Raw genomic sequence first — 27,616 nt, forward strand, 5'->3', positions numbered from 1 at the left:
TTGGTTCAAAAATGAGAAACTCGCCAATTCTACTAGGTCTTGGGGTGCGGGCCTCACCCCAACTACGGGCACAACTGAAACAGGAGGATGGACACCTACAGCTGCCTAGTTAATGGAGCAAGTTCAAGGTGAACTTGGACAACTTATAGAGAGTCTGTCTCAAAATAAAAGAGTAAAAAGGAAACTGGGGCGGGGCTTGCTGGAGAGACAGCTGAGAGGTGAAGAGCTTTGGCTGCTCTTTCAGAGATCGAGGTTCAATTCCCAGTACCCGCATGGCGGCTCAAGCCATCTGGAACTCTGGTCCAGGATATCTGACAGCCTCTTCTGACCTCTGTAGGCACCTGGTATGCATGGAGTACATATACATACAAGCAAAGAGTCATAGGCAAAATGAGACAGCCAGCCAGAAACAGACAGCCAGTGACAGACAGACATGAGCTCAAGATTTGGGGATGTAAATCAGTGATAAAGTGCCCTGGGTTCAATTTCTAGCAACACGCACGTGCACACGTTAAAGAACAGAAACCAATCTGTTATTAACCAAAAATAAATCTGTGAATTATCAGTTTTTCCCTATGCCAGATTTGCCATTTCAGTGAAAGTAAATGAGGAGCTCATGGCTTTGAATGGTGTCAGTATGACCTGCTCCCCTTGACATTTGATTTATGATGCCATGAAAGCATGGCAGCCAGCCAGTACAGGGTTCTAAGCTAAACTGCAGAAGAGAATAGTCAATCAGCATGCTAAATAAAATACTGAGACAAGGGGTTGGGGATTTAGCTCAGTGGTAGAGCGCTTGCCTAGGAAGCGCAAGGCCCTGGGTTCGATCCCCAGCTCCGAAAAAAAGAACCAAAAAAAAAAAAAATACTGAGACAATACTAATGGTGGGGAGTACTTGCCTAACATACACAAGGTCCCAAGTTCAATCCCCAGACCTGCAAAACACAACAGAAGACCTTGGGTATCCAGGCTTCTTCTTATATCTCTATATTTACGGCATAAAGAACATATATACACTCCACATGCCAGGTAAGGAAAAAAGAAAAGTCGGACAGTTGTCCAAGTCACAGTTAGGAGGTAAGTCCTGGTCATTTTTAATAAAATATATTTCAAAAAGGCTAGACTAGCCAGGCTGGTGGCACATGCCTTTAATCACAGTACTCTGGACCCAGAGGCAGGTAGATCTCTGTGAGTTTAAGGTCAGCCTGGTCTACAGAGTGGGTTCCAGGACAGCCAGAGCTACACAGAGAAACCCTGTCTCTGAAAAGTCAAAAAGTAAAAACTAAGTAAGAAATTAAACATTTTTTAGAATGTTTACATGTATTAGAACATCAGATGGTAGCAGACGTGGTTGCTATAATCCCAGGACTTGGGAGACAGAGGCAGGTAAATTTCTGTGAGTTCAAGGCCAGCTTCACCTACATAGTTAATTCTAGACCAGCAGGAGCTACACTGAGAATCCCTATCTCAAACATTTACTTATTTATAAGTAAATAAAAATAAATAAATAAATAAATAAATAAATAAATAAATAAGGAAAGGGACCAAGACACATCACATATCACCTTATTAGTGATTCTTGACAAGAGTAACTTAAGGAAGGCGTCCTAGGGTACGGTCTGCTGTGATGGGAAGGCCATGAGGAGAAAAGCTGGAGATACTTCCTGGCCACACGCTGCTGTGCCTGGCTCTCTTTCTCCAGCTTTATTCAGGGCAGGCCTTCTCGCCTTGACTTAATCTAATCTAGATAAGCTCTCACAGACAAACCCAAAGGCTTGTCTCCATGTAGACTGCAAATTCCATCACGGCATCCATAAATAGGAATAAATGGGCATATATATAATATATAAATATATATTTGTATGCATATAATATATATGTATATAATCCCTAAGTATGTATAGTAAAAAATTTAGAAATGTAGAAGACTCTGTTAGAAAAACTATAAAATATAACTGAGAGGAATTAACAAAGTCGAGTAATTTAAAATATCTTCAAAGAAATGTAATAAAACGAATTGGCTAACTTAGCTAGTCATATGAAAAGGAGTTATCTATGCGCTGTGTCAAAATTAACTGCAGAAGGGTCATAGCTACAATGATGAAAGAACAATAAATCCTTAGTGAAAGTTTTTTAAAATCTTAACTTAAAATTAGGTGATATAAATCAATTTATATTTTACTGCCTGACATGATTTTTTAAAAAAGTAGTTTCTCAGGCTGCAGAGAGAGCTCAACACTGCTGCTCTTCCAGAGGCCCTGAGTTCAATTCCCAGCCACCCATGGCAGTTCACAACTATGTGTAATCTGATGCCCTCTTCTGGCATGCAGGTGTGCGAGCAGGTATCACGCATACACAAAATAAATGAATATAAGTCTTTAAAAAAAGAGAGAAATCTAGCTCTTCTGGGGCTGGAGGGACGGCTCTAGCAGTTAACAGGACGTTGGGCTCTCGCAGAGGACCCAGGTTTGGTTCCTATTACCCACAGAGCTGCTGACAACCGTCTGTAGCTCCAATTCCCAGGGATCTGCTGCCCTCTTCTGGCCTCTGAGGACACTGCACACGTCAGGCCTATTATACACATAAAATAAAAATAAATCTTATACAAAAGAGAAAATAGCATGTTTAAAATTTAAATTTACACTTTATTTATTCATGTGGGTCTACTTGGGAAGATCCGAGAACAGCATGTGGGAGTTGGTTCTCTGCTTTCACAGGGTAGAGTTTGGAGCTCTAACTCGGGGAGTCAGGCTTGATGACAAAATACCTTTTCCTCCTAAGCCATTGGCCATCTTAAAATTGAAATTTCAATGTTCTTTTTTTGGTCCTTTTAATAACCCATGCTGACTAACAAACATTTGTATCCTAGAAGAAACTATGAAACATGAAATAAATACATTTAAAATGAAAGACATTTCAGAAATTGTTAGGAAAAAGTCTAAATATAACTTTGTATGTGAATGGCAGAAGAATTGACAATTTTGGGATGAGAAATGATAAAGTTAGTTGGATATGAAGGCCCATGCCTTTGATAACAGCATGTGGAAGGCCTCTAGAGCCAAGTGGATCTCTGTGAGTTTGAGGCCAACCTGGTCTATATAGTAACTTCTATTACAGCCAAAGCTACACCATGAGACCTTGTCTTAAAAAAAAAAAAAAAAAACCAGACAAGCAAACAAAACAAAAACTGAAAGGCAACTTTTCGATTAATTTACACTGTTCTCATTTGCTGAGATCATGTCTGTAGTATAACAACCACAAAACAGCTTGTATATATACATAGACACATATCACACATACATAAATATACACACGAACATACCACAGATACACAAACATATACACACACCTCAAACACAGACACACCACACAGATACAGACACATACATACACACCACACACATACACACACACCATACACACAAACTACACATACACAAACATACCACCCTACAAACATATGCACAAACACCTCAAACACACAGACATACACTCAAATACATATCACACACACACACACATACCACAAACACACAGACATACACCCACATACATATCACACACACACACACCACAAACACATATACACACCACACACACAAACTACACATACACAAACATACCACCCCACAAACATATACACAAACACCTCAAACACATAGACTCAGACACACCACATACACAGAGACATACATAAGCACAGCAGATATACACAGACAAACACACCACATACATACAGACCACAGACACACCATAAACACACAGACATATACTCACATACATCACACACACACACACACACACACACACACACACACACGGGACAGGGTCTTGTTTGTGCAGGGTCTTTAAGTTTGCTATATAGGTGAAGACCACTTTCAATTTCTATTTCCTTGATGGTTAAACAGAATTCAATTTTGAGTTCTTGGAAGGCAAGGCCCTTATTATCTTGGTGTTTAATGCTTATATTTAATATATATCTAGAAAGGGAGTGAGTTTATAGAGACAGCAAACACCTCCACAAACTAATACTCTCTACCTTCAATTTTGATCCTCCTGTCTCCGTCTCCTGAGTGCTAAGATCACAAGCTTGGGCCATCACCCAGGGTTGTCCTGTCCTTTAAAAGATCCTTTGGCAGGGAGCTGTGTCATCTGAGTTGACAGTTCTCTTCCCAGCAAGCTTGTGGCCCTGGAAAGTGAGACAGTTCCAGGACTCACAGGTCCCTCCCCAGGTCGTACAAGCAGCGCACAGTTGTTGGGAAGAAGAGATGTCCACGAGCTGACCCCAAGTCACGCGGCAGTGTGGTCACCCCACTTCCTGAAAACTGCTTAAAAGCAGCAATGGCTCCCTTCTCACCCCTTCCTAAAGAACAGAACATCATTGTGCTAATACAGTTCTTAGGCAAAGATAATACGAGACAAATTTCGCTTAGGTTTATATAATCTCATTCAAATCGGTTTGTGTTAGTCATCTCATGTGATTGATTATCTTAGGAGGTCCTGTGTGAGCAGAGACACCGAGGGAGGCGCACCCAGAGCGAGTTTAGCCCAGGCTATATGAAAGCCTGTCTTAAAAACAAACAAGCAAACAAACAAACGCACAACTCACCCGATGGTGGCGATCCAGCATACCCGCAGTCCCAGCACTCAGGAGACAGAGGCAGGCAGGTCTTTGAGTTTGGGGCCAGCCTGGTCTACAGAACGAGTTCCAGGACAGCCGAGGCTATATAAAAAAAGCATACCTTGAAACGACCAAAACAAATAAACAGACAAACAAATCAATCTACCCAAATCAAAAATTTTACAGGGGGGCTGGGGATTTAGCTCAGTGGTAGAGCGCTTACCTAGGAAGCGCAAGGCCCTGGGTTCGGTCCCCAGCTCCGGAAAAAAAAGAACCAAAAAAAAAAAAATTTTTACGGGGTAGCAAATGAAGGAACCAGGCTTCATACCTGACTAATTCCAGATCAGTGTTTAATATTTACCTAATTCTGCCATAAATATTGTATCGTGCTAAACACATACTGCTGCCCCAATAGGTTATTATCATTCTAATCTTTTTTTTAAAGATTTATTTATTTATTTATTTATTTTAAACATTTATTTATTATGTATACATCATACTGCTTTCTGCCTGCATATACGCCTGCAGGCCAGAAGAGGGCACCAGACCTGATTATAGATGGTTGTGAGCCACCATGTGGTTGCTGGGAATTGAACTCAGGACCTCTGGAAGAGCAGACAGTGCTCTTAACCTCTGAGCCATCTCTCCAGCCCCAAGATTTATTTATTTATTATATAAGTACACTGTAGCTATCTTCAGACACACCAGAAGAGGGCATCAGATCTCATTACAGATGGTTGTGAACCACCATGTGGTTGCTGGGATTTGAACTCAGGACCTCTGGAAGAGCAGTCGGTGCTCTTAACCACTGAGCCTTCTCTCTAGCCCCCACTCTAATCTTTTTAAAGATTTATTTTATTTGTAGCTATGTGTCTGCTCTATGTCTCTGTGTGGGAGTTGTGTGTGCGACTGTAGGTTCCAGATGATGAGGTCAGATCGCCTGAAATTGGGGTTACAGGTGGCTGTGAGACGTGCAGTGTGGGTGCTGGCATCCGAAGTCAGGTCCTCCACAGGATCGGGTGAGTTTTAACCAACCAGCATCCCTCTAGCCCTTGTCACTCTAATTTGCCTCAAGTCTGTAAAAAAAAAAAAAAAAAAAAGTTAAATACAGCAGTTTTTCTTTATTATTTGAATTCTATGATTCTAGTTCTAGAACCTCTAACTGTAGAGAGGATTGGTTTTGGGGCGGTGCCTGATGTCTCTATAAATTCACCCCCGTTCTAGTCATATCTACTAAATAGAAGCACCAAACAAACACCAAGATAATGACATGGGCCTTGCCTTCCGAGAACTCAAAATTTAATTGTGTTTAACCATCAAGGAAATAGAAGAAAAATGGGGTAAGTGCCACTGTAAGATTTCTCCAGGCAGATGAGGGGTACTTCTGTATAGATCATGGAGCCTCAAATCCAAACGAATTAATCGTTGCAGGATATTTGACGATACTGTAAACCCTGAGACTGTACTATTTATTGAAGATACCTGCTTCTAGTTGTGGTGTAACTCAGCTGTTAGTACACACCTTTAATTCCAAACAATGAAGGTAAAGGGTAAAGCCAGTTTGTAGAAGGAAACGCCAGTGTTTCAAAAGTGTGGGGTTGGGGATTTAGCTCAGTGGTAGAGCGCTTGCCTAGCAAACGCAAGGCCCTGGGTTCGGTCCCCAGCTCCGAAAAAAAAAAAAAAAAAAAAAAAGAAAGAAAAAGAAAAAAAAAAGAAAAAAAACAAAACAAATCAAAAGTGATGTGTAATTGAGTGGCAGACAAAATGACAAGTCAGGGAAAGATTTGACAGACTAGGATATGCCCAAGAGAGTGAGAGGAAAGAGAGGTGACAAGAAAGAACAGTGCCTCAGTGGTAGAGCGCTTGCCTAGCAAATGCAAGGCCCTGGGTTCGGTCCCCAGCTCTGAAAAATAGAAAAAAGAAAAACAAAAAAAAAAGAACAGTGCGCGCGCACACACACACACACACACACACACACACACACACAGAGAGAGAGAGAGAGAGAGAGAGAGAGAGAGAGAGAGAGAGGGAGAGAGAGGGAGAGAGGAAAAGGAAGCTACTTAAAGGGCAGTGCAAAAAAAAAAAAAAAAAAAAAAAAAAGGAAGAGAACAGTTATAGAGAGACAGCTTGTAGAGAGAGAACAAGCCAGATGCAGGTAAAGACAGAATTAACCAGAGAATGAGAAGGAACCAGAAAATTAGAATGGATTGCCAATGTTTATTTGAAGCCAAGCAGAGTAAAAGTCAGAGTCTGAGAAAGAAGCCAGATTGAGCCGGTCAGCTTCAGTTTAAGCCAGAACAGCTGAGTTGACGCCAGCCAGAGATCAGAAAGAACAAGAAAGGGTGAGCTTATTCAGCAGTAAGTCTCAGAGGCAGAAAACATTCTAGACCTAGATTAGATTGTACAGAGGCTAGAAGCTTCCAGGACTAGGCCTAGGTTAGCAGACAGAGGCAGTGAGCCTCTCAGATGACAGTTACATCAGGCAAGTAGAAGTTACTTTTACTGCTAATGGCCTGGGCTAGGGAAATGGCTCAGCGGGTAGCGTGTGTGTTGCACAATCATGTGGACCTGGTCTCTGATCCCCAGTAGCTATGCAAAAGCCTGATAGATGGCATGATGCAAGGCAGAGATAGGAGGATCCTAGGGCTCTTGCTGGCCTGCCAGTCTAGCCAATTGGTAACTTCCAGATTCAGTAAGAGACCTTGGTTCAAAAGAATAAGGTGGTGGAGGGGCTAGAGAGATCAGTCTGGTGGTTAAGAGCACTTGCTGTGCAACTGTGAGAACCAGGGTTTGGAGGTTCTGGAGAGATGGCTCAATGGTCAAGAGGACTGGATGTTCTTCCATAGGACCCAAGTTCAATTTTCAACAGCCCCACGGCAGCTCACAACTGACTGTCCAGTTTCATGGGATCCTCTGGCCTTCACAATAATCTGGCATGCAAATGATTCCAGACATACATGCAAATCACTCATACACACAAAATAATAACAAAACAAAGATAATTAAACATTTAAAATCTTTTTAAATGGGTTGGAGAGATGGCTCACAGTTAAGAGCACCCGATTGCTCTTCCAGAGGTCCTGAGTTCAATTTCCAGCAACCACATGGTGGCTCACAACCATCTGTAAAGAGATCCAATGCCCTCTTCTGGTGTATCTGAAGACAGCTACAGTGTACTTATATATAATAAATGAATAAATCTTAAAATATTTATAAAATCTTTTTAAACAATAAGACTAAGAGCTAGATAAAAATAGAAAAGTAACTAACATTGACACTCAACAACAGACACAGACACACAGACACACACACACACACTATAGTGTCCTGTTATTAGTTTGTAGCCTTGAGCTCAGCAGTTTTCCTGCCCCAGCCTCCCAAATGATGAGATTACAAGATTATATATGTCATCATAGCCAGGTTTGTTTTGTGGTTTTGGGGAGTGTGTGTGTGTGTGTGTGTGTGTGTGTGTGTGTGTGTGTGTATGTGTGTGTGCTTTGAGAAAGGGTTTCTCTAGCCCTGGCTGTCTTGGAACTTGCTCTAGACCAGGCCTGCCTCTTCCTCCTGAGTCACTGGGATTAAAGGTGTGGTACCATAGCCACCATTTAACTGGCTTCCAGGCTTTTAAAGGCACTTGCTGAACAATTATGAAGTCAGGAATTCACATAATGAGTCGGGGTTGGTCTCCTGCATGGATGTAACCCCAGAACCAGAGTTAAGCTGAAACAGGATGATCTGGGCATCCTCGCTGCCAGCCTACCTGAAGACCTTGAGCTCTTGGTTTAAAGAGATCCTGCCTCAGAGGAACAAGTCTGAGACATAGCAGGGGAGGACACCCAATATTCTCCTCTGTCCTCAATGTGTACACATATACCACACTCACAAACACACACACAAACATACTCACACATAACATGCAAACAAATTATTTAACCAGTTGTTGAAAGGGCCTTGGATTCGGCCCAGGACAAAGCCAGGCACCAAGTTCTCAGCATAAAGGAGTTTTAGTCCCCAACAGCAACAGTGGCATGTATTTCTGCAGGAGTGGATTTTAAAGAGAAAAGGGGGAGTCTGTGCTAGGGTGAGTTGGGAAGTCCTGATTGGCCATTTTAGCCAGTGTATCCAAATAGTGAGTTTTGGTGGACAGACATTGGCGTTTTGATATCCAGACCTTGGAGTTTTAGCCAGGCATAACGAAGTAGTCAAAAAAGGTAATAGACCTTGGGAGCTAGCTTCAGGAATGTAATCTAACAGTTTGGTAAGGGAGAGAGAGGAGGGATAGGCAAGACCTGATGGTGCCAGGCTTGCAATGTTTGGGCCTGTTAGAGAGTCCTGCTGTGTAGCCCTGGCCGTCCTGTAACTCGCTCCGTAGACCAGACTGTCCTCCAACTCAGAGATCTATCTACCTCTGCCTCCCAGAGTGCAGGGATTAAAGGCGTGAGCCACCATGTCCAGCAATTAGGTAGGACTGCTTTAATTTCAATATTGAGGCTGAGGCAAGCTGCTTGCTGTTGGTTCAAGGCCAGCCTGGGAGATACGAGCTCCAAGACAGCTTGGGCTATATAAGGAGAACCTGTCTCAAAACCAAACAGACCTCAAAACAGAAAATTTCAAGCAGTGGCTCTCAATTCCCAGAATTTTGTGCAGACGCAGGACAGTATGACACTGCACACAGGGAAGCCTCCTCGACAGCCGATATTATTTTATTTTCCCCTCTTGCAAAACATTTCATTTCTGCATCAATTTGAAATGCAAAATTCCCCCAGTGCTCACCTATCACAATATGATCAAGTATTAAAAGTGTACCCATCATTCTAGTGCCTAAACAAAGTTTATTTACGAGCTCTGTACCCCCGTAGCTTTTAGAGTCCCAAGGTGATGTGGTGGTCTAATATCTAGTTTTATTTATTTATTTATGAACGACAGGGTCTCTTATAGACCAGCCTGGCTTACACTGGCTAGGAAGCTAAGCATGACCTTGAATATTTGCTCTTACTGTTTCTACAGTTTGCTCCCCAGCACTGCCTATGAGGATTAAAATAGGGATTGTGCATACCAGGCAGGCACTCTACCAACAGAGCTGGCTCCCCGCCTGATTTCAACAGTTTATTTTCTATAATAATTATGAGCCATAGTCAGATGTTGAGCAGGAAGTTTCTAATTAAAATGTTCAACTGAAAAAATTTGAAAGTTCCACTACAGATTCTAGCAAGACCTTGTTGCCAAGTCTAAGGACCTGAGTTCAATTCCTTGAACTAACACAGTAGAAGATACAACCTGGAAGTTGTTCTTTGACCTCCACAGTCACATAATGGTTGTGGCATTCATGATTGTGTTCAACACACTCATGCACACATGTGCACACACACATATACACACACACTGAAAAAAGAATGGAAAAACAAATCAACAAAAAATATTTAGTTTTTTTTTTTTTTAAAGTGCAGCTACAAAGGGTTACCAACATGTTTGTCTGTGTGCACACATGTCACCAGCCACTCTAAATGCCCACAGTCTTCACCCCACAGGAAAACTTGGGGCCACTCAACGCTCCAGCCACGTAGTCTAAGCCTGTTGAGAGTCTGCCTGCCTCCTTTTGCTTTGTGTTTTTTTTTTTTTTTAAGATTTATTTTATTTATGTGAGTACACTGTAGCTGTCTTCAGACATACCAGAAGACGGCATCAGATCCCATTACAGATGGTTGTGAGCCACCATGTGGTTGCTGGGAATTGAACTCGGGACCTCTGGAAGAGCAACAGGTGCTCTTAACCGCTGAGCCATCTCTCCAGCCCCTGCTTTGTGGTTTTAAGTCGGGTGGGTTGCTTTTAATACCAGGCATATTGAACGGTCAGGCTGGGGCCCAACAATTCTTTATGGGAATTACCCAGTATAACTCAATTTCTTAAAACATATAACATCTTACTTACCATTTATAACTTGTATGTAGGAGGCAGATTATCCATTTCTGTGTAAGTGCAAGTGAATTCAAGTGCTCACAGAGGCCAGAAGAGGGTGTCAGATCCCCCGGAGTTACAGGTGGTTGTTAGACGCCTGATGTGTACGTGCTTGGGAACTGAACTCTAAAGGAGCAGTAAGTTTTTTTTTTTTTTTTTTTAATGGTTGAACCATCTGGAGTCTGAACATTCTAAGAAGCCTCCTTAGTAGTAAGAAGTACTAGTAAAGACGTTAGATCGCTTACAGACGAGGGTATTTAGGGAGCTAAGTAGGCTCAAGACAATTAGGGTCTAGACTTGCAGCATTCCAACCTCTCCATATCATTGAAATTCTAATCAATCAAGCAATCAATCATTAACAGTTCTTTTCAGGAATGCAGGCTCACCTGGAACTCCATTCAGGAAGCTCAGGCTTGCGGGTGACTCTCAGGGTCTCAGCCGGCGGAATGCTGGGATTTCAGACACTTGGCTATAGAATATAAAAACAAGTAAACAAATTCCAGGATGGTGTCCGTAGTGTCACAGCCTGGGAAGCTATTTCTTCTGTGGAAATTGAGCCAAGATCCTTGGTTATCCCAGGCAAGCGCTCTACAATGAGCTGTGCTCCTCATCCCTGGAAAGAAATTTCTTTTTTTTACTAATGGACATTAAAAAAAAAAAAAAAGGTAGAGTAGTGTGAACGTGGTATCCTCACAAACAGCAGGGCTTGACTAAAAAAAGCCTCCCAAGAATTCCTAAACACTACTCCTCGTCTCACTTTGGCCTTTAAAAAAATTCTATGTGTTTCCAAAATGAGTGCTTTGCCTCAACGTATGAGGAACACATGCATGTCTCGTGACCGCGTAGGTCAAAAGAGAGTTTCAGATCCCTGGAACTGGAGTCATGGATAGATAGTTGTGAGCCACCATGTGGGTGCTGGGAACCAAACCTAAGTCGTCGGCCGGATCAGCAAGTAATCAACCGCTGCGCTCCCTCCTGCCCCTCTTTGACTTTAAAGTCTGAGCCCATGGTTTCCTAATAAGAATCGCTCAGCAAGTGAGTGGTCTCGGTTCCTCAGGGACGTCACTTTCAGGTGGCACGAAGGACTGCATGAAGGAGATCTGCGGCTGGGTGGAGCCGGCAGGTGGCCCGGCACACGGCGTAGCCGCAGAGGCGTAGGCCCACTTAGGCGGGCTCTGGCACTCATGCCTGCGGTGCCGCTCTGCGCAGGCGCGGCAGCAGCGCGACGTCTCTCACTTACGGCCGAAGCTGTTCGCGCTTGGGAGTCGGTGGCGCGGTGCAGGGCACTTAGGAACCGACAGCATTGGCGCGGGTAATCAGCTCCCTGTCTTCCTTCTCCCACTGCTAGATTCTCGGGACGGCCTCCGAGCCTCGCGAGGCGACGCGGACCGCCAGTCGGTGGCGGGACCCAGCCCGCGCGTCTGCTGCCCGCGGGGGTGAGGGGCGGGGTCCCGGGCTGGGCTGCACCGCATCCTGGCGTCTTCCACTTGAAATCTCCCGGGTAACTAACTCGCGGCTCTTCTTGTTTTGCAAGACTGGTATCCGGTTGATTGCGGTTTGCAGGGTCCGCCATGGAGTCAGAGCAGATGCTGGAGGGACAGACACAGGTACCAGAAGGCCCTGGATTCAGAGTGGCGGTGTGCAGGGAGGCAGCGCGGGACGGGCGGATGTCTCTGTGACTCTATTTTGTTTTCTAGGTTGCAGAAAACCCTCACTCTGAGTACGGGCTCACAGACAGCGTTGAGGTAACTCTCTCAGTTCCTCCGTCGCCTACTATGGGTCTCTCGCGAGCTGGAGAAAACTTAGGCTGGGTTTACTAGGCTACTCTGCACGAGGGAACACTTTGCTGCTGCGATCTCCGTAGTATCAGATTATAAGTGGCTTCTTTTACTAGCATGCTAATACTTGGCTAAAAATAAAGGTACTTTGTAAATGAAAGATTAAATCCCGGAACCAGAGCTGGGTAGGTTTGGTTAGGAAAATAGAGGCTTCCTGGAGAAAATTTGTGTGTGAATGGGAGACTCGTGGGATTAAGTTCTAGTTTTAAAAAAAAAAGAGCCGGACCACGTTTCCAGGCAGATGTTGTAGAAACAGGTGTTAGAGTTTATTCAACGCTTTGCTGTTTGTGAGATACACACCAGACTAGGTTTTTTTTTTTTTTTTTTTTTTTTTTTTTTTTGCGGAGCTGGGAACCGAACCCAGGGCCTTGCGCTTCCTAGGCAAGCGCTCTACCACTGAGCTAAATTCCCAACCCCTCACACCAGACTAATTTGAATGTATCTTCAGCTCCAGAATGCTTAAAGTTGAGTAACTTGTTCAAGGTCACTACCAAGTAGGCTTAGAAGTGTTTTCTTTTTTATTTAATGTATTATTAATATTAATATTGTTATTATTGCGTGAGTGTGTGTGTGTGTGTGTGTGTGTGTGTGTGTGTACACAAGTGTGTGGAGGTCAGAGAGCATCCTTACAGAGCAGGTTTTCTTCTACCCTTAGGTGGGTCCTGGAGATGGAACTCGGGTTATCAGATGTGGGGATAGCAAGCTCCTTACACACACAGCCATCTTGTCTGACCAAAGCTGACTTTTACAAAAGGATTGCATTGTGTTTATATTTGTGTTATCTCTCTCTGTCTCTTTCTGTGTTTCTCTGTGTCTCCATTTCTCCCTCTTCCCTTCCTCCCTCTGTGTGTGTGTATGTATGTATGTGTATATGTATATGTATGTATATATATATATATATATATATATATTTCTTTACCTTTTCTATTTTTTTCCCACTGAGATAGGGTTTCATTAACTCTGGCTGTTCTGGAACTCTCTATGTAGATCATGCTGGCCTTGAATTTACAGAGATCCACCTGCCTCTACCTCTTGATGTTAGGAGTAAAGGCATGTGCTACCACACGGGGTTTCTTTATTTCTTTTTACTACTTTATGGGTGTTTTGTATCAGAAGACGGTGGTTGGAACTTGAGCTGCAGACAGTTGTGAGCTACTATGTATGCTGGGAGTTGAATGAGGATTTTTTGCAAGAGGAACTTTTTCTCTCTGTGTCTGCCTGTCTGTCTGTCTCTTTCTCTGAGGGAGGGTTTCTCTATGTAGCCCTGTCTGTCCTAGAACTCACTCTGTAGACCAGGCTGACCTCAAGCACTGTCCTGCTCTACTGGTGTTCTTAACCACAAAAACCTCTCTCCGGCCTTGGCTGTCTATATTTTTATTTTTTAAGCTTTTTAGTTTAAATTTTGTAAACTTTTTTACATTTTTTGCGCTTGGTTATTTTGCCTGCATGGGTTTCTGTGCCCCGTGTGCCTGCCTGGTGCCCACAGAGGCCAGAAGAGTGAGCCACATTCTCACTGGAATTGGAGTTGCAGACAGTCAGGAACTACCATGTGGGTGCTGGGAACCACGCATAGGACTTCTCCAAGAGCAGCCAGTGCTTCTAACTGTTGAGCCTTCTCTCTAGTCCCGTTCGTCTGTCTGTCTGTCTATCTATCTATGTATCTATGTAAGTCAGTGCACTGGCAGATTTTTTTAAGATTTATTTATTTAATGTATATGAGTACACTGTAGCTGTCTTCAGACACACCAGAAGAGGGAGGACATCACATTACAGATGGTTGTAAGCCACCGTGTGGTTGCTGGGAATTGAACTCAGGACCTCTGGAAGAGCAGTCAGCACTCTTTTTTTTTTTTTTTTTGGTTCTTTTTTTGGAGCTGGGGACCGAACCCAGGGCCTTGCGCTTCCTAGGCAAGCGCTCTACCACTGAGCTAAATCCCCAACCCCGCAGTCAGCACTCTTAACCATTGAGTCATCTCTCCAGCCCCAATCTATATTCTTAAATGTCCAACTTTTTACATTTAGGCTCCGGATTTGAACTCAGGTCCTTATGTTTGCAGAACAAGGTACCTAATTCCCCAAGCCACGTCTCAAGCCTGTTCACACATTTACGTTTTTTTACATCTTGCACGTGGGCGCTGTCATGTATGTCTGTAGATGTGCTGTGTGTGCGAGGCGAACTTGTTTATTCGTGGTGAGGACTGAACCCAGGCTTCTGCATTTGCTGTAGCTGTGCTCCGCTACTGAGCTATATCCCACTGCCACACACATCCTAATGTTCGTTTAATTTTTAATGGATTCGTGAACCTGGATCTTCAGGTTTAATGCTTTCATGAAATTTGGGAAAATTGTAGCCCTTATTTAAACATTTTGTCAGATTTATTTGCTCGTACTTTACTTCATCTTGATTACCTTTTTAGATCTTGACGTATTCTTTGATAGTTCCATACACGTGTAAAGTATATCTTGATCATATCCATTCGAAGCTCTCCCTACTGTTCACCCCTAACTCCCCAACATGTTCCCTTTTGCTTTTTAATCTATTGAAACTCAGTGGGTCCAGTTGGTGCTGCCTTAGGCAGTAACTGAAGCTGCAGTGAGTCCACAGCTTACACTCATGCGTCGTGCAGAGGACAGCCATGCTCCCTACTCCCGGTCTTTGCTCCCTGAGCCTTCTGGGGGAATTGCATACGAGTTCCATTTAGAGATTTAGACCCGAGTACCAGCACTTGACTGACTTGACTGAGCCTTTCTTTCTGGCTGACCCCTACAGAAGAGGCCTCTCTGCTGAAGGCGAGAGCCACACTAATCTACGGGTAGAAACAGAAGTATTTAGGCAGTTTGACAACTGTTCTAGGGAAGCAACAGTAGTAGGTGACTTCCTAAGGCCTAAGGCCTGCAGAGCTGTAGGCTCTTACCAGGTTTGCATATCAGGCAGACACGTCTACGCCCCTGTGGAGCAGGCCGCACATCCAGTCAGGAAGCATCATGCCACCAGAACATTAACGGCACATCTCGCCTGGCAGGTTGCTTTTCTGGCATTCACAGACGGGATAATACTAATGTATATTGAATATCCTTGTCTAGTCTATGATATATATTGTTTTTGGGGTTTTTTTTATATAGAATTTCTTATGTTGTCCTGGCTGTTCTATAACTCACTTTAAAGACCAGGCTGGCCTCCTGAGTGCTGGGATTAATGGTGCATGTCACCTTGCCTAACAATATATATTGTGTCTTGTTCTATTTTTTGTGAGTTGATTTTTTTTCTCTTCGTTATAGATGTTTTGTTTCATTTCCTCCCTAGTGACTTCCTTACTATAACATTACTATTTGTGAAGGTTTACTTTTATTTGTGTATTTGCGTGCCATAGGTGCTGGTACCCTCTGAGGTCAGGGGACTGTCAGGTCACCTGGGCTTTCTGCTGGGAGTGTTGGGAAGTGAACCCGGGTGCTGTGCAAGGGCGAAAGTGCACATGTTTATTTATTTAGATTCTAGACTGGGCATGGCATCAGCACACCTTTAGAGATCCCAGCCCTGTGTCAGATGTGGGTGCATCACGCCTTGAATCCCAGCATTCTATAAGCAGAGGCAGGCGGGTCTCTTGTGGGTTCAAGCCAGCCTGGTCTACCTAGTGAGTCCAGGTCAACCAGGGCTGTTAAACAGAGAAACCCTGTACTGTGAAACCAAAGAAAAAAAAAGGAAAGAACTCCAAGCTCTGAAGAGGCAGATGCAGGTGGATCTCTGTGATTTCCAGGACAGCCAAGGGTATAAAATAGACCGTGTCCCTCCTTTGCCTGTCTCACACATGCACGTTACACAGGCACACACGCACACACAGACTCTCTCTCTCTCTCTCTCTCTCTCTGTCTCTCTCTCCCCCCCTCCCCCCTCCTTCCTTCCTCCCTCCCCTCCCTCCCTTCCTTTCTTTCTCTCTCTTTCTTTCTCTTTCCAGATTTATGTGTGCCTTAGGGGTTTTATTGCCATGGTAAAATACCATGACTAAAAGTAACTTGGGGGAGGAGAGGGTTTATTTCCTCTTATAGTTTATAGTCCATAATACAGGGGAGCGGGATAGGAACTGATGCAGAGACCACTGAGAGATGCTCTTACTGACTTGCTCAGCTTGTTGGGAGGATCAGCAGCTCAGGGGTACCACCATCCACAGTGCGGGGGAGGGGTCCTCTCACATCAATCATTAACCAAGAAATGCCTCTCAGGCTTGCCCGTAGGCCAATCTGGAGAGGGGATTTTCCCAAATGATGTCTCCTCCCAAATGATGTTCTCTCTTCCAGCCTCTGTCAAGTTGGCATAAAAACTCGTCAGTATGAGTGTTCTGCCTGCACATGTGTATGTGTGCTGCAGACATGTTTGGTGCCTGCAGAGGTCAGACGGGGCAGATACTCTGGAACTGGTGGTGAGCGACCATTCGGGTGCTGGGAACCAAACCTGGGCTGCTCTTCAAGAGCAGCCAGTGCCCTTAACCACTGAGCCATCGTTCTTAGCCCCATGTTATTGTATGTTTTGAGTTGATTCTCTCTTTTCTGTGTGTTCTGGGGCTTGTGCAGTAACTACCTTTGCCAGCTGAACCATTTCATGAGTCTTTTTCTCTTTTTTGAGACAGTCTCATTATGTGTGTAGTCTTGAGTGGTCCCCAAACTCCCTGTGCAGACCAGACTGGCCTGGAACTCAGAGATCCTTCTGCCTCTGTTTCCTGAGTGGGAAGAAAGGTGTGAGCCACCCTCTCTGCCTACTAATTTCTTGATATTCTGCTAGGTACTGTGAAGTTTACTTTGTAGAATATTAATATATTTTTTCAAACAGTCTGGAATGTTGTCCTAGAACATAGCTATTTGAAAACAGTTTGACTTTTTTTTTATAATGTTGAATTTTTTTTATTTAATTTTTTTATGAGTACACTGTTTTCAGACATACCAGAAGAGAGCATCGGATCCCATAACTGTGAGCCATATGTGGTTGCTGGGAATTGAACTCAGGATCTCTGGAAGAGCAGTCAGTGCTCTTAACCACAGAGCCATCTCTCCAGCCCCAGTTTGACTTTTTTTTTTTGGTTCTTTTTTTCGGAGCTGGGGACCGAACCCAGGGCCTTGTGCTTCCTAGGTAAGCGCTCTACCACTGAGCTAAATCTCCAGCCCCCCCAGTTTGACTTTTAAGGCTTGCTTTAACCTTTGTCAGATGAAGCCAGAGCAGCTTTTAATTTAGGCCTGATTTTGTCATCGACTATTTGATCTAATGTTCCATGTATTTCGAGTCTCTGCTGATCTGGATCATGGGAACACAAAGCGTCCCCAGTGTGTGAGCTCAGGAAGCATTCCCATGTCTTCCAGATAGTTTCTCCCGGTCTCTGGTAGCTGTGAGTATAGATCCAGTCTCTTCCTGCGTATCCCTCCTGCCCACACAATTTTCTCCTTGCAGTACTCTACCTTGAACTGTAGCTGGTTTGGTTTTCCAGTTTCCAACACTCCTCTAGTCAGTGTGACTGCTAGACTGCTCAGGTATCCTTTGGTACTACCTCCTGTAAGTTCTCTAGGAGCAAGCAGTAAGCAAGCAGCGGCCACAGGCTTCTGTCCTTCTTTTGTTGTAGCCATAGTACACCAAAATAATTCTTTGTAATCCTAAAGCTCACCTCAGCTCTTTCCCTTTTCTTTTGCTGTAGCACACCATCGTCTTTCTGTTTTCATGTTTGGGGTATGCTTGGATCATATGCATTTAGGTTAAGCAATGATACTGACTTTTATTTTTCCTGTCGTTGTGATTAGGCATCCTGGCAAAAGCTACTTAAGGACAGAAGGGTTTAGCTTGGTTTATAGTTTTGGGGTACAGTACGTCATAGAGGGAAAGTCAAAGTGAGGGGGCTTGAAGCAGCTGGTCATTTGTGTCAGCAGTCCGGAAGAAGAGCACAGTTCAGCTGGTTTTCCTCTTTCTATGCTGTCCAGGACAGAAGCCATGCAAAGGGTTTCCCTACCTCAGTTAACCTAAGCAAGAGACTCCCTCACAGGCAAGCCCAGAGAGGAACTTAATCTAGACAATCCTTTTCAGGTGTGCTCGGAGTCTTATTTCCTTCAGGATTCTAGACTGTGTCAAGTTGATAATCAGTCACAACTGTCACACTGACTTATCTAGAATTAAGCCCAGCATTTGCACATGGTACATGCTCAGTAACGTACTTGAGTGAAATTGGTTAAGGAGGGTATTATAGGAATTGTTTCTTTTTGTAATGATTTATTTAAAACATGAATTTGTCAGTATGTGTATGTGTGGGAGAGCATAGAAGCCTGGGAAGGTGTTAGGTCCTCCAGGGGCTGGAGTAACAGGCATTTGTGAGCTGCCTGGAGTGGGTGCTGGGAGTGGGATCTGCTGAAAGAGTGCTCACCCCAGCCCATCTCTGCCTGGACAGCTTTTCTGTGTAACAGCCCTGGGTGGCCTGGAACTTTGTAGATCACAGATATCTACCTGCTTCAGTGTGCTGTCAAGAAAGGCGTGTGCCACCACTTCCTGTTAGGAGGGCTCACTCTTACCGCCAAGTAATTTCTCTTGAGTTGTCCCTCTTTTTTTTTTTTTTTTTTTTTAAAGATTTATTCATTTATTATATATAAGTATACTGTAGCTGTCTTCAGACACACCAGAAGAGGGCATCGGATCTCTTTACAGATGGTTGCGAGCCACCATGTGGTTGCTGGGAATTGAACTCAGGACCTCTGGAAGAGCAGTCAGTGCTCTTAACCGCTGAGCCATCTCTCCAGCCCCGAGTTGTCCCTCTTTTGAATTGTCTTTTACATTTTTAATTTTTTGGGATAGTCTCTATCTGTAGCCCTGACTGCCCTGGAACTCACAGACATCTACTTGCCTCTGGCTCCCAAGTGCTGGGATTAAAGGCAGTGGCCCCTTTAAAAGATAGTTACTTGTGGCTGAGGCTGAGTTTGAACTCTGTGTAGCTGAGAATAGCACTGAAGTCCTGATTCTCTTGCCTCTTTCTTCCAAGTGCTGGGCTCACAGGAATGTACTACCACATAGCATACCCAGTTACTGCTTTATTTGAACCCAGTACTTTGTGCATCCTAGAGAAGTGCCCCCTGCATTGTAGCCCATCCCTTGGATTGCTTTCTTTCTCTTTTATTATTTTTTTAAGTATTTATTTATTTATTTATTAGGTATATATCATACAGCTTTCTGTCTGCATGTATGCCTGCAGGCCAGAAGAGGGCATCAGATCTGATTACAGATGGTTGGGAGCCACCATGTGGGTGCTGGGATTTGAACTCAGGACCTCTGGGAGAGCAGACGGTGCTCTAACCGCTGAGCCATGTCTCCAGCCTGGATTGCTGTTTCTTATTGGAGGTGCTGTAGTAGCATGTGAATGAGCAGTCTTCTTGGGGGTGAATATACAAATCCTCTGATCAGTTAAGACTGTTCTTTTCTACAACTAAAACCAATTTGCTTACAATTAACTAACTTATTTTGTGTGTACATGTGTGTAAGTCTGTACCAAGGAGGCCAGAGAAGGCATCATATCCCTTGGGACTGGAGTTACAGGCATTTATTTGTAAGCCTCCATGTGAGTGCTAGAAACCAAATCCAGGTCTTCAAGAACTGTAGTCAGGGGCCGGAGACATGGCTCAGCGGTTAAGAGCACTGACTGCTCTTCCAGAGGTCCTGAGTTCAATTCCCAGCAACCACATGGTGGCTCACAACCATCTGTAATGGGATCTGATGCCCTCTTCTGGTGTGTCTGAAGACAGCTACAGTGTACTCACATAAAATAAATAAATAAATCTTTAAAAAACACCCAAAAAAACTGTAGTCAGTCACCCTTAACTGCTGAGCCATTTCTCCAGTCCCAACATGAAGTTTTTAAAGGAAAAAAATTTTTCACTGTATTTTTAGTTGTGTGCCTGTGCATGTGCACTTGTAAAAATCATGAATCTTTCTTCAGAAAATCAAATGTCAGGGGCAGCTGTACACACCAGTAATCTCAGCACCAGCACTTGATTTGGAAGTTCAAGGTGAGGGCTGGGCATGGTGGCTCACACCTTTAGTCTTAGCACTTAGGAGGTAAAGGCAGGCAGATCTCTGGGTTTGGGGCTAGCCTGGTCTATATGTCAGTTCCAGGACAGCCAGGGGCTACATAAAGGAAAAGAAAGTGTGTGTGTGTGTGTGGGGGGGGGGGTGTTCGAGACTTTACAGTGGAAGCGTTTGCATGACATTTAGGCGTTGTGGCTGGGGAGTTGGCAAGTGTCAGGAGCAAGTGTTGTTTTTGCAGAGGTCTGGTATTGGATTCCCAGCACCCTCGTGGCAGCTCACAACTGTCTGTAATTCTAATTCCAGTGAATCTGATGCCCTCTTCTGGCCTCTTTGGGCACATGGTGCACGTATATCCATACGGGCCAAGTATCATACCCATGAAATAATAATAGAAAAAAAGAAATTTAGGGATTGGCTTGAATTTCTTTTGGGGGAGAGGTCTGCCATCTGGTATGGCTCCAGCCATGATTTTCCTCTTCCCGGTGCCCTTTTCCCATTAACTTTGTCTTGTTCTCCACATAGTCTTGGACTTGGGGATATTCATGCATTGTTCTTTTACATCACTAGAGAATAGTTGAAAATGAGAAGATTAATGCAGAAAAGTCATCAAAACAGAAGGTGGATCTACAGTCCTTGCCCACCCGTGCCTACCTGGACCAGACAGTTGTGCCTATCTTATTACAGGGACTTGCTGTGCTCGCAAAGGAAAGGTGAGATAATGTCTGTGAGAAGAGGATGACGTGGGGCTCTACACCCAGAACACCGCTGCTGGTCTGTGGTGGTTTTTACTAGGATGTCTTTGTTCAGGATGTCAAACTTGCTATTTTTATTTTATAATTACATTTATATATGGTGTGCGTGTGTTCGTTCGTGTTCGTGTTCTGTGGTGGACATATGGAGGTCAACTTTTGGGAATCCAGTTCTCTTCCACCATGTGGATCTTGGGGATTGAACCTAGGTTGTCAGGCTTAGAGGTATCTCTCTCTCTAGTCCCATTGCTGCTAAACTTTTTTTTCGAGACAGGGTTTTTCTGTGTAACCTTGGCTGTCCTGAAACTTGCTCTGTAGATCAGATTGGCCTGGAACTCAGGGATTCACTTGCCTCTGCCTCTTGAGTGCTGGGACTAAACACACACACACACACACACACACACACACATACACACACACACACACATTTAAAGGTTTATTTATTTTAAACTATTGTTTCCTTCAGACACACCAGAAGAGGGCATCAGATCTATTATAGGTGGTTGTGAGCCCCCATGTGGTTGCTGGGAATTGAACTCAGTACCTTTGGAAGAGCAGTCAGCGCTCTTAACCTATGCGCCATCTCCCTGCCCTTATTTTGTGTGTGTGTGTGTGTGTGTGTGTGTGTGTGTGTGTGTGTGTACGTGTGTGTACATGGGAATGCGAGTGCGTGCATTCATGTATATGTTTTTTACCTGCATGTGTGTCTGTGCACCCTATGGATAGCTGGTGTCCACAGAGGCCAGAAGCAGTTGTAGGATCCCCTGGAACTGGCATTCTGTCTGGTTGTTAGGCATCAGTGGTGCTGGGAATCAAACCTAGGTCCTCTGACAGGGCAGGGTAAACCACTGTTTTCTGTTTTTTTTGTTTTTTTTTTTTTTAAGTAAGGAGAGTCATGTGAAGCTTATACTGGCCCTGAATTTGCTATGCATCTGAAGAAGGCTGTTAGAGCCTCATTTGCGTACCATGTCCCAAATCAGGCTGTCTTACCCAGCTCCTAAATTATTTTTATGTAAGTAAATATAATAAGCAAGTTTGATTTGTAAACTAGTCAGTTTTTATTGTGTGTGTGTTATGTTTTAATCTAGGACAGTAATAACAGTTTACCTAGGTGGTAAACTGACAAGAAGGTGCTTCCTCTGAGTTAATTAATGTAGAACAGATGTATTGGTTGAATTTTTATCCTATTTAACTGTGTGTGCATGTGCATGCATGTATGCCTGAGTGTGAGTGTACAGGTCAGAGGACAGTTTTTTCTTTTTACCATGTAGGTTATGGGCCTAGATATGTTAGTTTCTGTAAAAGTCATCTGTCCTGGTTGTGGCAGAACACACCTCCAGTCCAGGCAGGCAGATAGGCCGGTTGAGTTTCAGGCCAGCCATGGTTATGTGATGAGACATGGTCTCTAAAAACAAAAATGCGAATGTCAAGCACGAGATCTTGCAGAGGACCTGGATTTGTTTCTCAGTACCTGCATGGAGCTCAAAACCACCTGTACCTCTAGTTTCAGGGCATCTGATGGCCTCCTCTGGGCTCTGGGTACAGATAAACGTGTAGACAAAATACATACACACTCTCTGTCTCTGTCTCTCTCTCTCTCTCTCTGTGCTCAATAAAGCGTGTGCTTGGAATTGGAATACTCATGGTCAGTACTAACTGATTAAGTGAAGACAATAAATACTGTGTTTTGGTTTTTCTTGGTTACTTTTTTTTTAAGTTTTTAAAATTTATTTATTTTTACATTCCAGATTTTATTCCCCTCGCAGTCCTCCCCCTAACCGTTCCGAATCCCATACTTCCTCCTGAGCTTCCCCTGATCCCCCACCCTCACCAGGCCTCGAAACTTCCGGGCGCCTCCAGTCTCTTGAGGGTTGGTTACTTATTTTTATAAAGTAAGATTTATTTACGACTGACTGTGTCTTGTCTCCGCTCTTGATGACGAAATGTGGTTGGACTGGAGTTATAACTTAGAGGTAGATGCTGCCCTGGCATGCCAGGGACTCCAGTTTCAATCCCCAGCACAACCTCAAAAGGGAAATTTTTTATATTTTTCTCATTTTTCCAAAGAATGCTGGTATGTTAGAAATTCTGTTTAAGTTGAATTTTTAATCACTAGTATTATTTTGTTTGGACAGGGTGTTATGTGGCCTAAATTGTTTTCAGACTTCCTTTGTACCTCAGATGAGCTTGAATTTCTGCTTTTTCTACCTCTGCTTCTGAAGTGCTAGGATTATAGGTGTGTACAGCTATGCCTAATTATAATTCTAAGTAGTTCTGTTAAGTGCTAGAAGGAAAAAAAAAAAACCCAGGACAATGTCAACTAATAAGGTATTTATAAATGTAATAAGCAAAGAGATGTAGCAAAGTAAGTCACTAGGCTAATCTGGTTTTTGTGAATTAGTGTGTGTAGGCAGCTCAGAAGATGATTCTGGTCAGGTGTGTTGGTGTAAGCAGTGGGAGGTGAGACAGGAGGATGGTGAGTTCTTGGTAGAGTATGTGACTATTATCTTTCTCAGGAAATAGAAAAGAAAAAGGTTAAGGGCTGAGGTTGTAGCTCAGTGTTAGATGACTTGGTGTGAATACTGTTTAAGGTACATAGGGAAATCTTTTAAAGTTTAATTCATTTTGAGGAAGGGTCTCTACATACCCTTGGCTGTCCTAGAACTTACAGGGCCCCCATGCCTCTTCATTCCTAGTGCTGGCAGTAAAGGCATTTGAACGATGTACTGGGGAGTCTGAGGCAGGTGGAACTCTGAGTTCAAGGTCAGCCTGTTCTGAGCAAGTACCAGGATAGCCAGGGCTGTACAAAGAAACCCTGTATAGACAAAAAGGCAAAACCAAGCCTAGTAGTGGTGGCACTTGCCTTTAATCCCATCACTTGGGAGGCAGAGGCAGGTGGATGTTTGAGGTCAAGCCTGGTCTATAGAGTGAGTTCTGGAATAGCAGAGAAACCCTGTCTCAGGTAGGAGGAAAAACGCAAAACCAAAGTAGGGATAGGTGTGTTTGAGAGGTGGCTCAGTGGTTAAGAGCACTGGCTGTCCTTCCAGAAGTCCTGAGTTCAATTCCCAGCAACCACATGACATCTGACAACCATCACTAATGGGATCTGACACCTTCTACCATGTAAGCGTACGTGCATTCAGAGCAGTCATATAAAATACATAAAGAAGTTTTTTTTCACCCATGTAGCCTTGGTTATCTTGGAATTCACTAATAAATCCCTTACCCCCCGAAAAGGTGTGTGCCACCATGCTTAGCACAAGGGGCTGCAATTTTTATAATGGTAAATCAGTTCTCCATTTGCTTGCTTAACTGCCTTCCCTTCCTCCCCTCTCCCCAACTCTGCCTATTTGAGTGGTCTCATCTTGTTTCGTTGGCTGGCCTGGAATTTACTCTGTAGATCAGACTGGTGTAGAACCCAAGAGATCTGTCTGCCTCTGGCTTCCAAGTACTGAGACTACAGGGATATGCCACTTTGTCTTGCCTTTTCCTTTTCATCTACTTCCCTGCCTCCTTTTCTCTGAGTGTGTCTCTGTGAAGCCCAGGCTGGCCCCAGATTTACTACATAGAATGAGCTTGAACTCCAGCCGGCTATCCCATGCCCGGTGTCCCACACCCCCTGCAGGGCCCTGCCTTGACCTTGCTGTTGCCCTGTAGCTCCAGTCTCCAAGTCCTGGGATTTCGGGTGTGCACCATTAACTGGTCCCTGCTCAGTGCGTGGGAGGGTTTGGGAGGGAGGGTTTTGCTGTTTTGTACTGGTTGGATTTGAACTTGATACACAAACCTAGCTAGTTCGGAACTAGGATTACAGACATGCCACTGTGTTCAGTTTTTAGTATGCCTTTTGAAGCAATAGGATATAGTTCTCCAATTTTTTAGGTTTTCAGCGAGAATAACTTACATAAGTAATAAATGTGGAGTTATAACTTTTAAATTTACCAGTGGTTTTCTAAGGTGTGAATTGGTTGTTACAGCATCATAAATATTAATTCAAAGTACTTGGGTTTGCAAGATTCCTTATGGAGTGAAGAGGTGTGCCACCAAGTCTGTAACCCTTGTTTGATCCCCAGGAACCATGTAGTAAAAATCCCGACTTCCACAGAAGTGTTATGCTTCCCACAAAACAAATGCAAAAAAGATTTGAAGAAAAATTGAAATGACTCTTTAAAAAGTAGCAGTTGTCTAAAGGATCGATAATATGTGATCAGTTGCCCATGAGTTGATCTGTGTGCTAATGTTGCTATCGGCATGTCCTTTCTTTTTTTTTTTCTTTCCGGAGCTGGGTACCGAACCCAGGGCCTTGCGCTTGCTAGGCAAGCGCTCTACCACTGAGCTAAATCCCCAACCCCGCATGTCCTTTCTTTACATGTTGTTTTGCTGGAGGACAATATTCAGGGAACTATATGTACTGTAGGCACACAGTAAGGTTCTCATTGTAGCTCGGCCTGGCCTGGAACTGGCTGTGTAGAGCAGCTGGCCTTAACTCCCAGAGATCTGCCTGCATGTCTCAGAATGCTGGGCACGAAGGTGTGCATCACCACACTGGTGAACACACTCTGAACTGAACCCCTGTGCAGTGTGCACTAAAGTCAAGAAGCTGACCACTGCTAGCATCCTAGAAGTCTCCATGGCCACTCATTTTCTCAGCTGTGTTTTAGGCTCTGGGGAAAAGCACTTGAGCAGTAGTCCCCAGGCCCCTTGTCATGGGGCTAGGAGAGAACCAACTCTACAAACTTGTCCTCTGACGTCGTTTCTCGCCCATGGTTACACGCAGTTATAACAAATAAGGATTAAAGACCCTTTGTGTTCATAACTGGTTCTAAGCTACAAAACAATTTAAGACCCTTTAAACTTTAATTTTGGCTCCTTAACTTGTCCATCTCATTTACCATATTTATTATGAATAGCCTTTCACTGTGAAATAAAAATTAAACATGCATTTTGAAAAATGGTATGTTTAAAAAATGTTTAAATTAACATATGTACAGGTCATCTCTGTAACCCTTGTCCCTCTTCCTTTACAGACCACCAAATCCCATCGAGTTTCTAGCATCTTATCTTTTAAAAAATAAGGCACAGTTTGAAGATCGAAATTGATTCTTGGGAAGAAAAGAAACATTTGGTTGCTACTGTAGATTTACATGATTACGAGGCAGCTTTTGTTGCCATGATTCCCCTCCTCACTCTGGAAGTCTAAGAACCTTCAGGACCACGGAACTCACTTCTGGAGTTGCAGAAGACAGCATATCCCTGTCTGATTTAATCACCATACTTATTTAATGAGTGTCATCTGTGCAATTTTTTTCTCAGATTGTCTTTTACTTTGTTTTTAAAAAGACCTTCAAAATAAACTGTTAAAGCATCTTTATTTTATAGTTGTTGTTGTGTATGACAAGTACTTCCGTTTCCATGAGTCGCTTGTATTTTTGAACATGGTAACTTTGCAGTAATGATTTAATAGCCTCCATATGTTTGCATCGAACACACTCTCACAGAGAGCACCATTTCACAGACAAGAGGACGGACTGGGGAGGTTAGAAGCCTTGCTGAAGACAACACTGCCGGTAAGTGCTTACATGGATTTCCACCCAGTCTCCTAAGGCTCTGAGAGCTGAGCAGCAAGCACTTAGGATCATGGCATCTCTGCAGGGGGCTGAAGGGGTGACATCCTAAGAGTATTTGTTGCTGTCAGAGGACCCAGATTTGATTCTCAGCGCTCCACGTAGTGGCTCACCACTGCAACTCCAGTTCCAGGGCATAGGGCCTCCCTCGTCTGACTAGGCACACACAACATATGCATACTTACATCCAGGCAAGTCATACACATAAAAGGAAGTGAGCAGTAGTTTTTGAGTGTATTCCTATTGTTCCCTATGAAGAAACAGCTCACCAGCCCTGAGAGAGCTAGGCCAGAATAGCTGTCCTCTAACGGGCGTCGTCTCCCCCTTGGGTGACGTAGAACAATAGTGAGTTAGGATTCTGCTGCCATCAATATCTGTTGGGGTCAAACTAAAAGTAATACTGAAGTTGAGAGCCCTGCGCTGGAAGCATAGTTAATCATGTTTTCAAGTTAAAAGCCCTTGCACAGGTTATGTTAATACGATACACGTTGTAATTCTTAATGGCCAGGGTGATGGTGCATACCTATGATGGAGGCATAGGTTGGGGGATCTTTGAGTTCAAGGTTACCTTTCTTTTCTTTTTCCCCTCCTGAGACATGGGTCTTTACATTGGCTGTCCTGGAACTCACTCTGTAGACCAGACCAGACCAGACCGTTTTTTTTTTTTTTTTTTAATTTATTATCTAATAAGTACACTATAACTGTCTTCAGATACCAGAGGAGGTCATCAGATCCCATTACAGATGCTTATGAGCCACCATGTGGTTGCTGGGATTTGAATTCAGGACCTC

At 43.7% G+C, this 27,616-nt stretch overlaps 2 protein-coding genes across 3 annotated transcripts; one reads left to right on the forward strand and one right to left on the reverse strand.

Moving 5' to 3' along the window:
- Positions 1-2,624: 2,624 nt before the first annotated feature.
- Positions 2,625-12,149, reverse strand: LOC120103480 (uncharacterized). Its single transcript, XM_087555050.1, has 2 exons — positions 10,963-12,149; positions 2,625-5,697 (listed from the first exon to the last, which is right to left on the reverse strand). Exon 1 carries the CDS (start codon positions 12,147-12,149, stop codon positions 11,568-11,570), a length of 582 nt encoding a protein of 193 aa, XP_087411176.1. The 3' UTR covers positions 2,625-5,697; positions 10,963-11,567.
- Positions 5,855-26,576, forward strand: Dpy30 (dpy-30 histone methyltransferase complex regulatory subunit). 2 transcript variants are annotated; one of them, NM_173117.2, is made up of 5 exons: positions 5,855-5,961; positions 12,111-12,183; positions 12,274-12,321; positions 21,023-21,165; positions 26,229-26,576. In NM_173117.2, exons 2-5 carry the CDS (start codon positions 12,148-12,150, stop codon positions 26,299-26,301), a joined length of 300 nt encoding a protein of 99 aa, NP_775140.2. In that variant the 5' UTR covers positions 5,855-5,961; positions 12,111-12,147; the 3' UTR covers positions 26,302-26,576. The 2 variants fall into 2 exon arrangements, with proteins under 2 accessions (NP_775140.2, NP_001164016.1); NM_001170545.1 differs by lacking the exon at positions 5,855-5,961 and adding an exon at positions 11,821-11,888.
- The last annotated feature ends 1,040 nt before the right edge of the window (positions 26,577-27,616 follow it).

This window comes from Rattus norvegicus, chromosome 6, assembly GCF_021556685.1.
Source record: "Rattus norvegicus strain SHRSP/BbbUtx chromosome 6, alternate assembly SHRSP_T2T, whole genome shotgun sequence".
In the NCBI taxonomy this organism is placed as follows: domain Eukaryota; kingdom Metazoa; phylum Chordata; class Mammalia; order Rodentia; family Muridae; genus Rattus; species Rattus norvegicus.

Coding starts and splice junctions, on each gene's coding strand:
- Dpy30 (NM_173117.2), top strand. CDS start 12,148: ATGGAGTCAGAGCAGATGCTGGAGGGACAGACACAG. Junction 12,184..12,273: donor TGCTGGAGGGACAGACACAG/GTACCAGAAGGC, acceptor TTTGTTTTCTAG/GTTGCAGAAAACCCTCACTC. Junction 21,166..26,228: donor GCTGTGCTCGCAAAGGAAAG/GTGAGATAATGT, acceptor CTTCCTTTACAG/ACCACCAAATCCCATCGAGT.
- LOC120103480 (XM_087555050.1), bottom strand. CDS start 12,149: ATGGCGGACCCTGCAAACCGCAATCAACCGGATACCAGTCTTGCAAAA.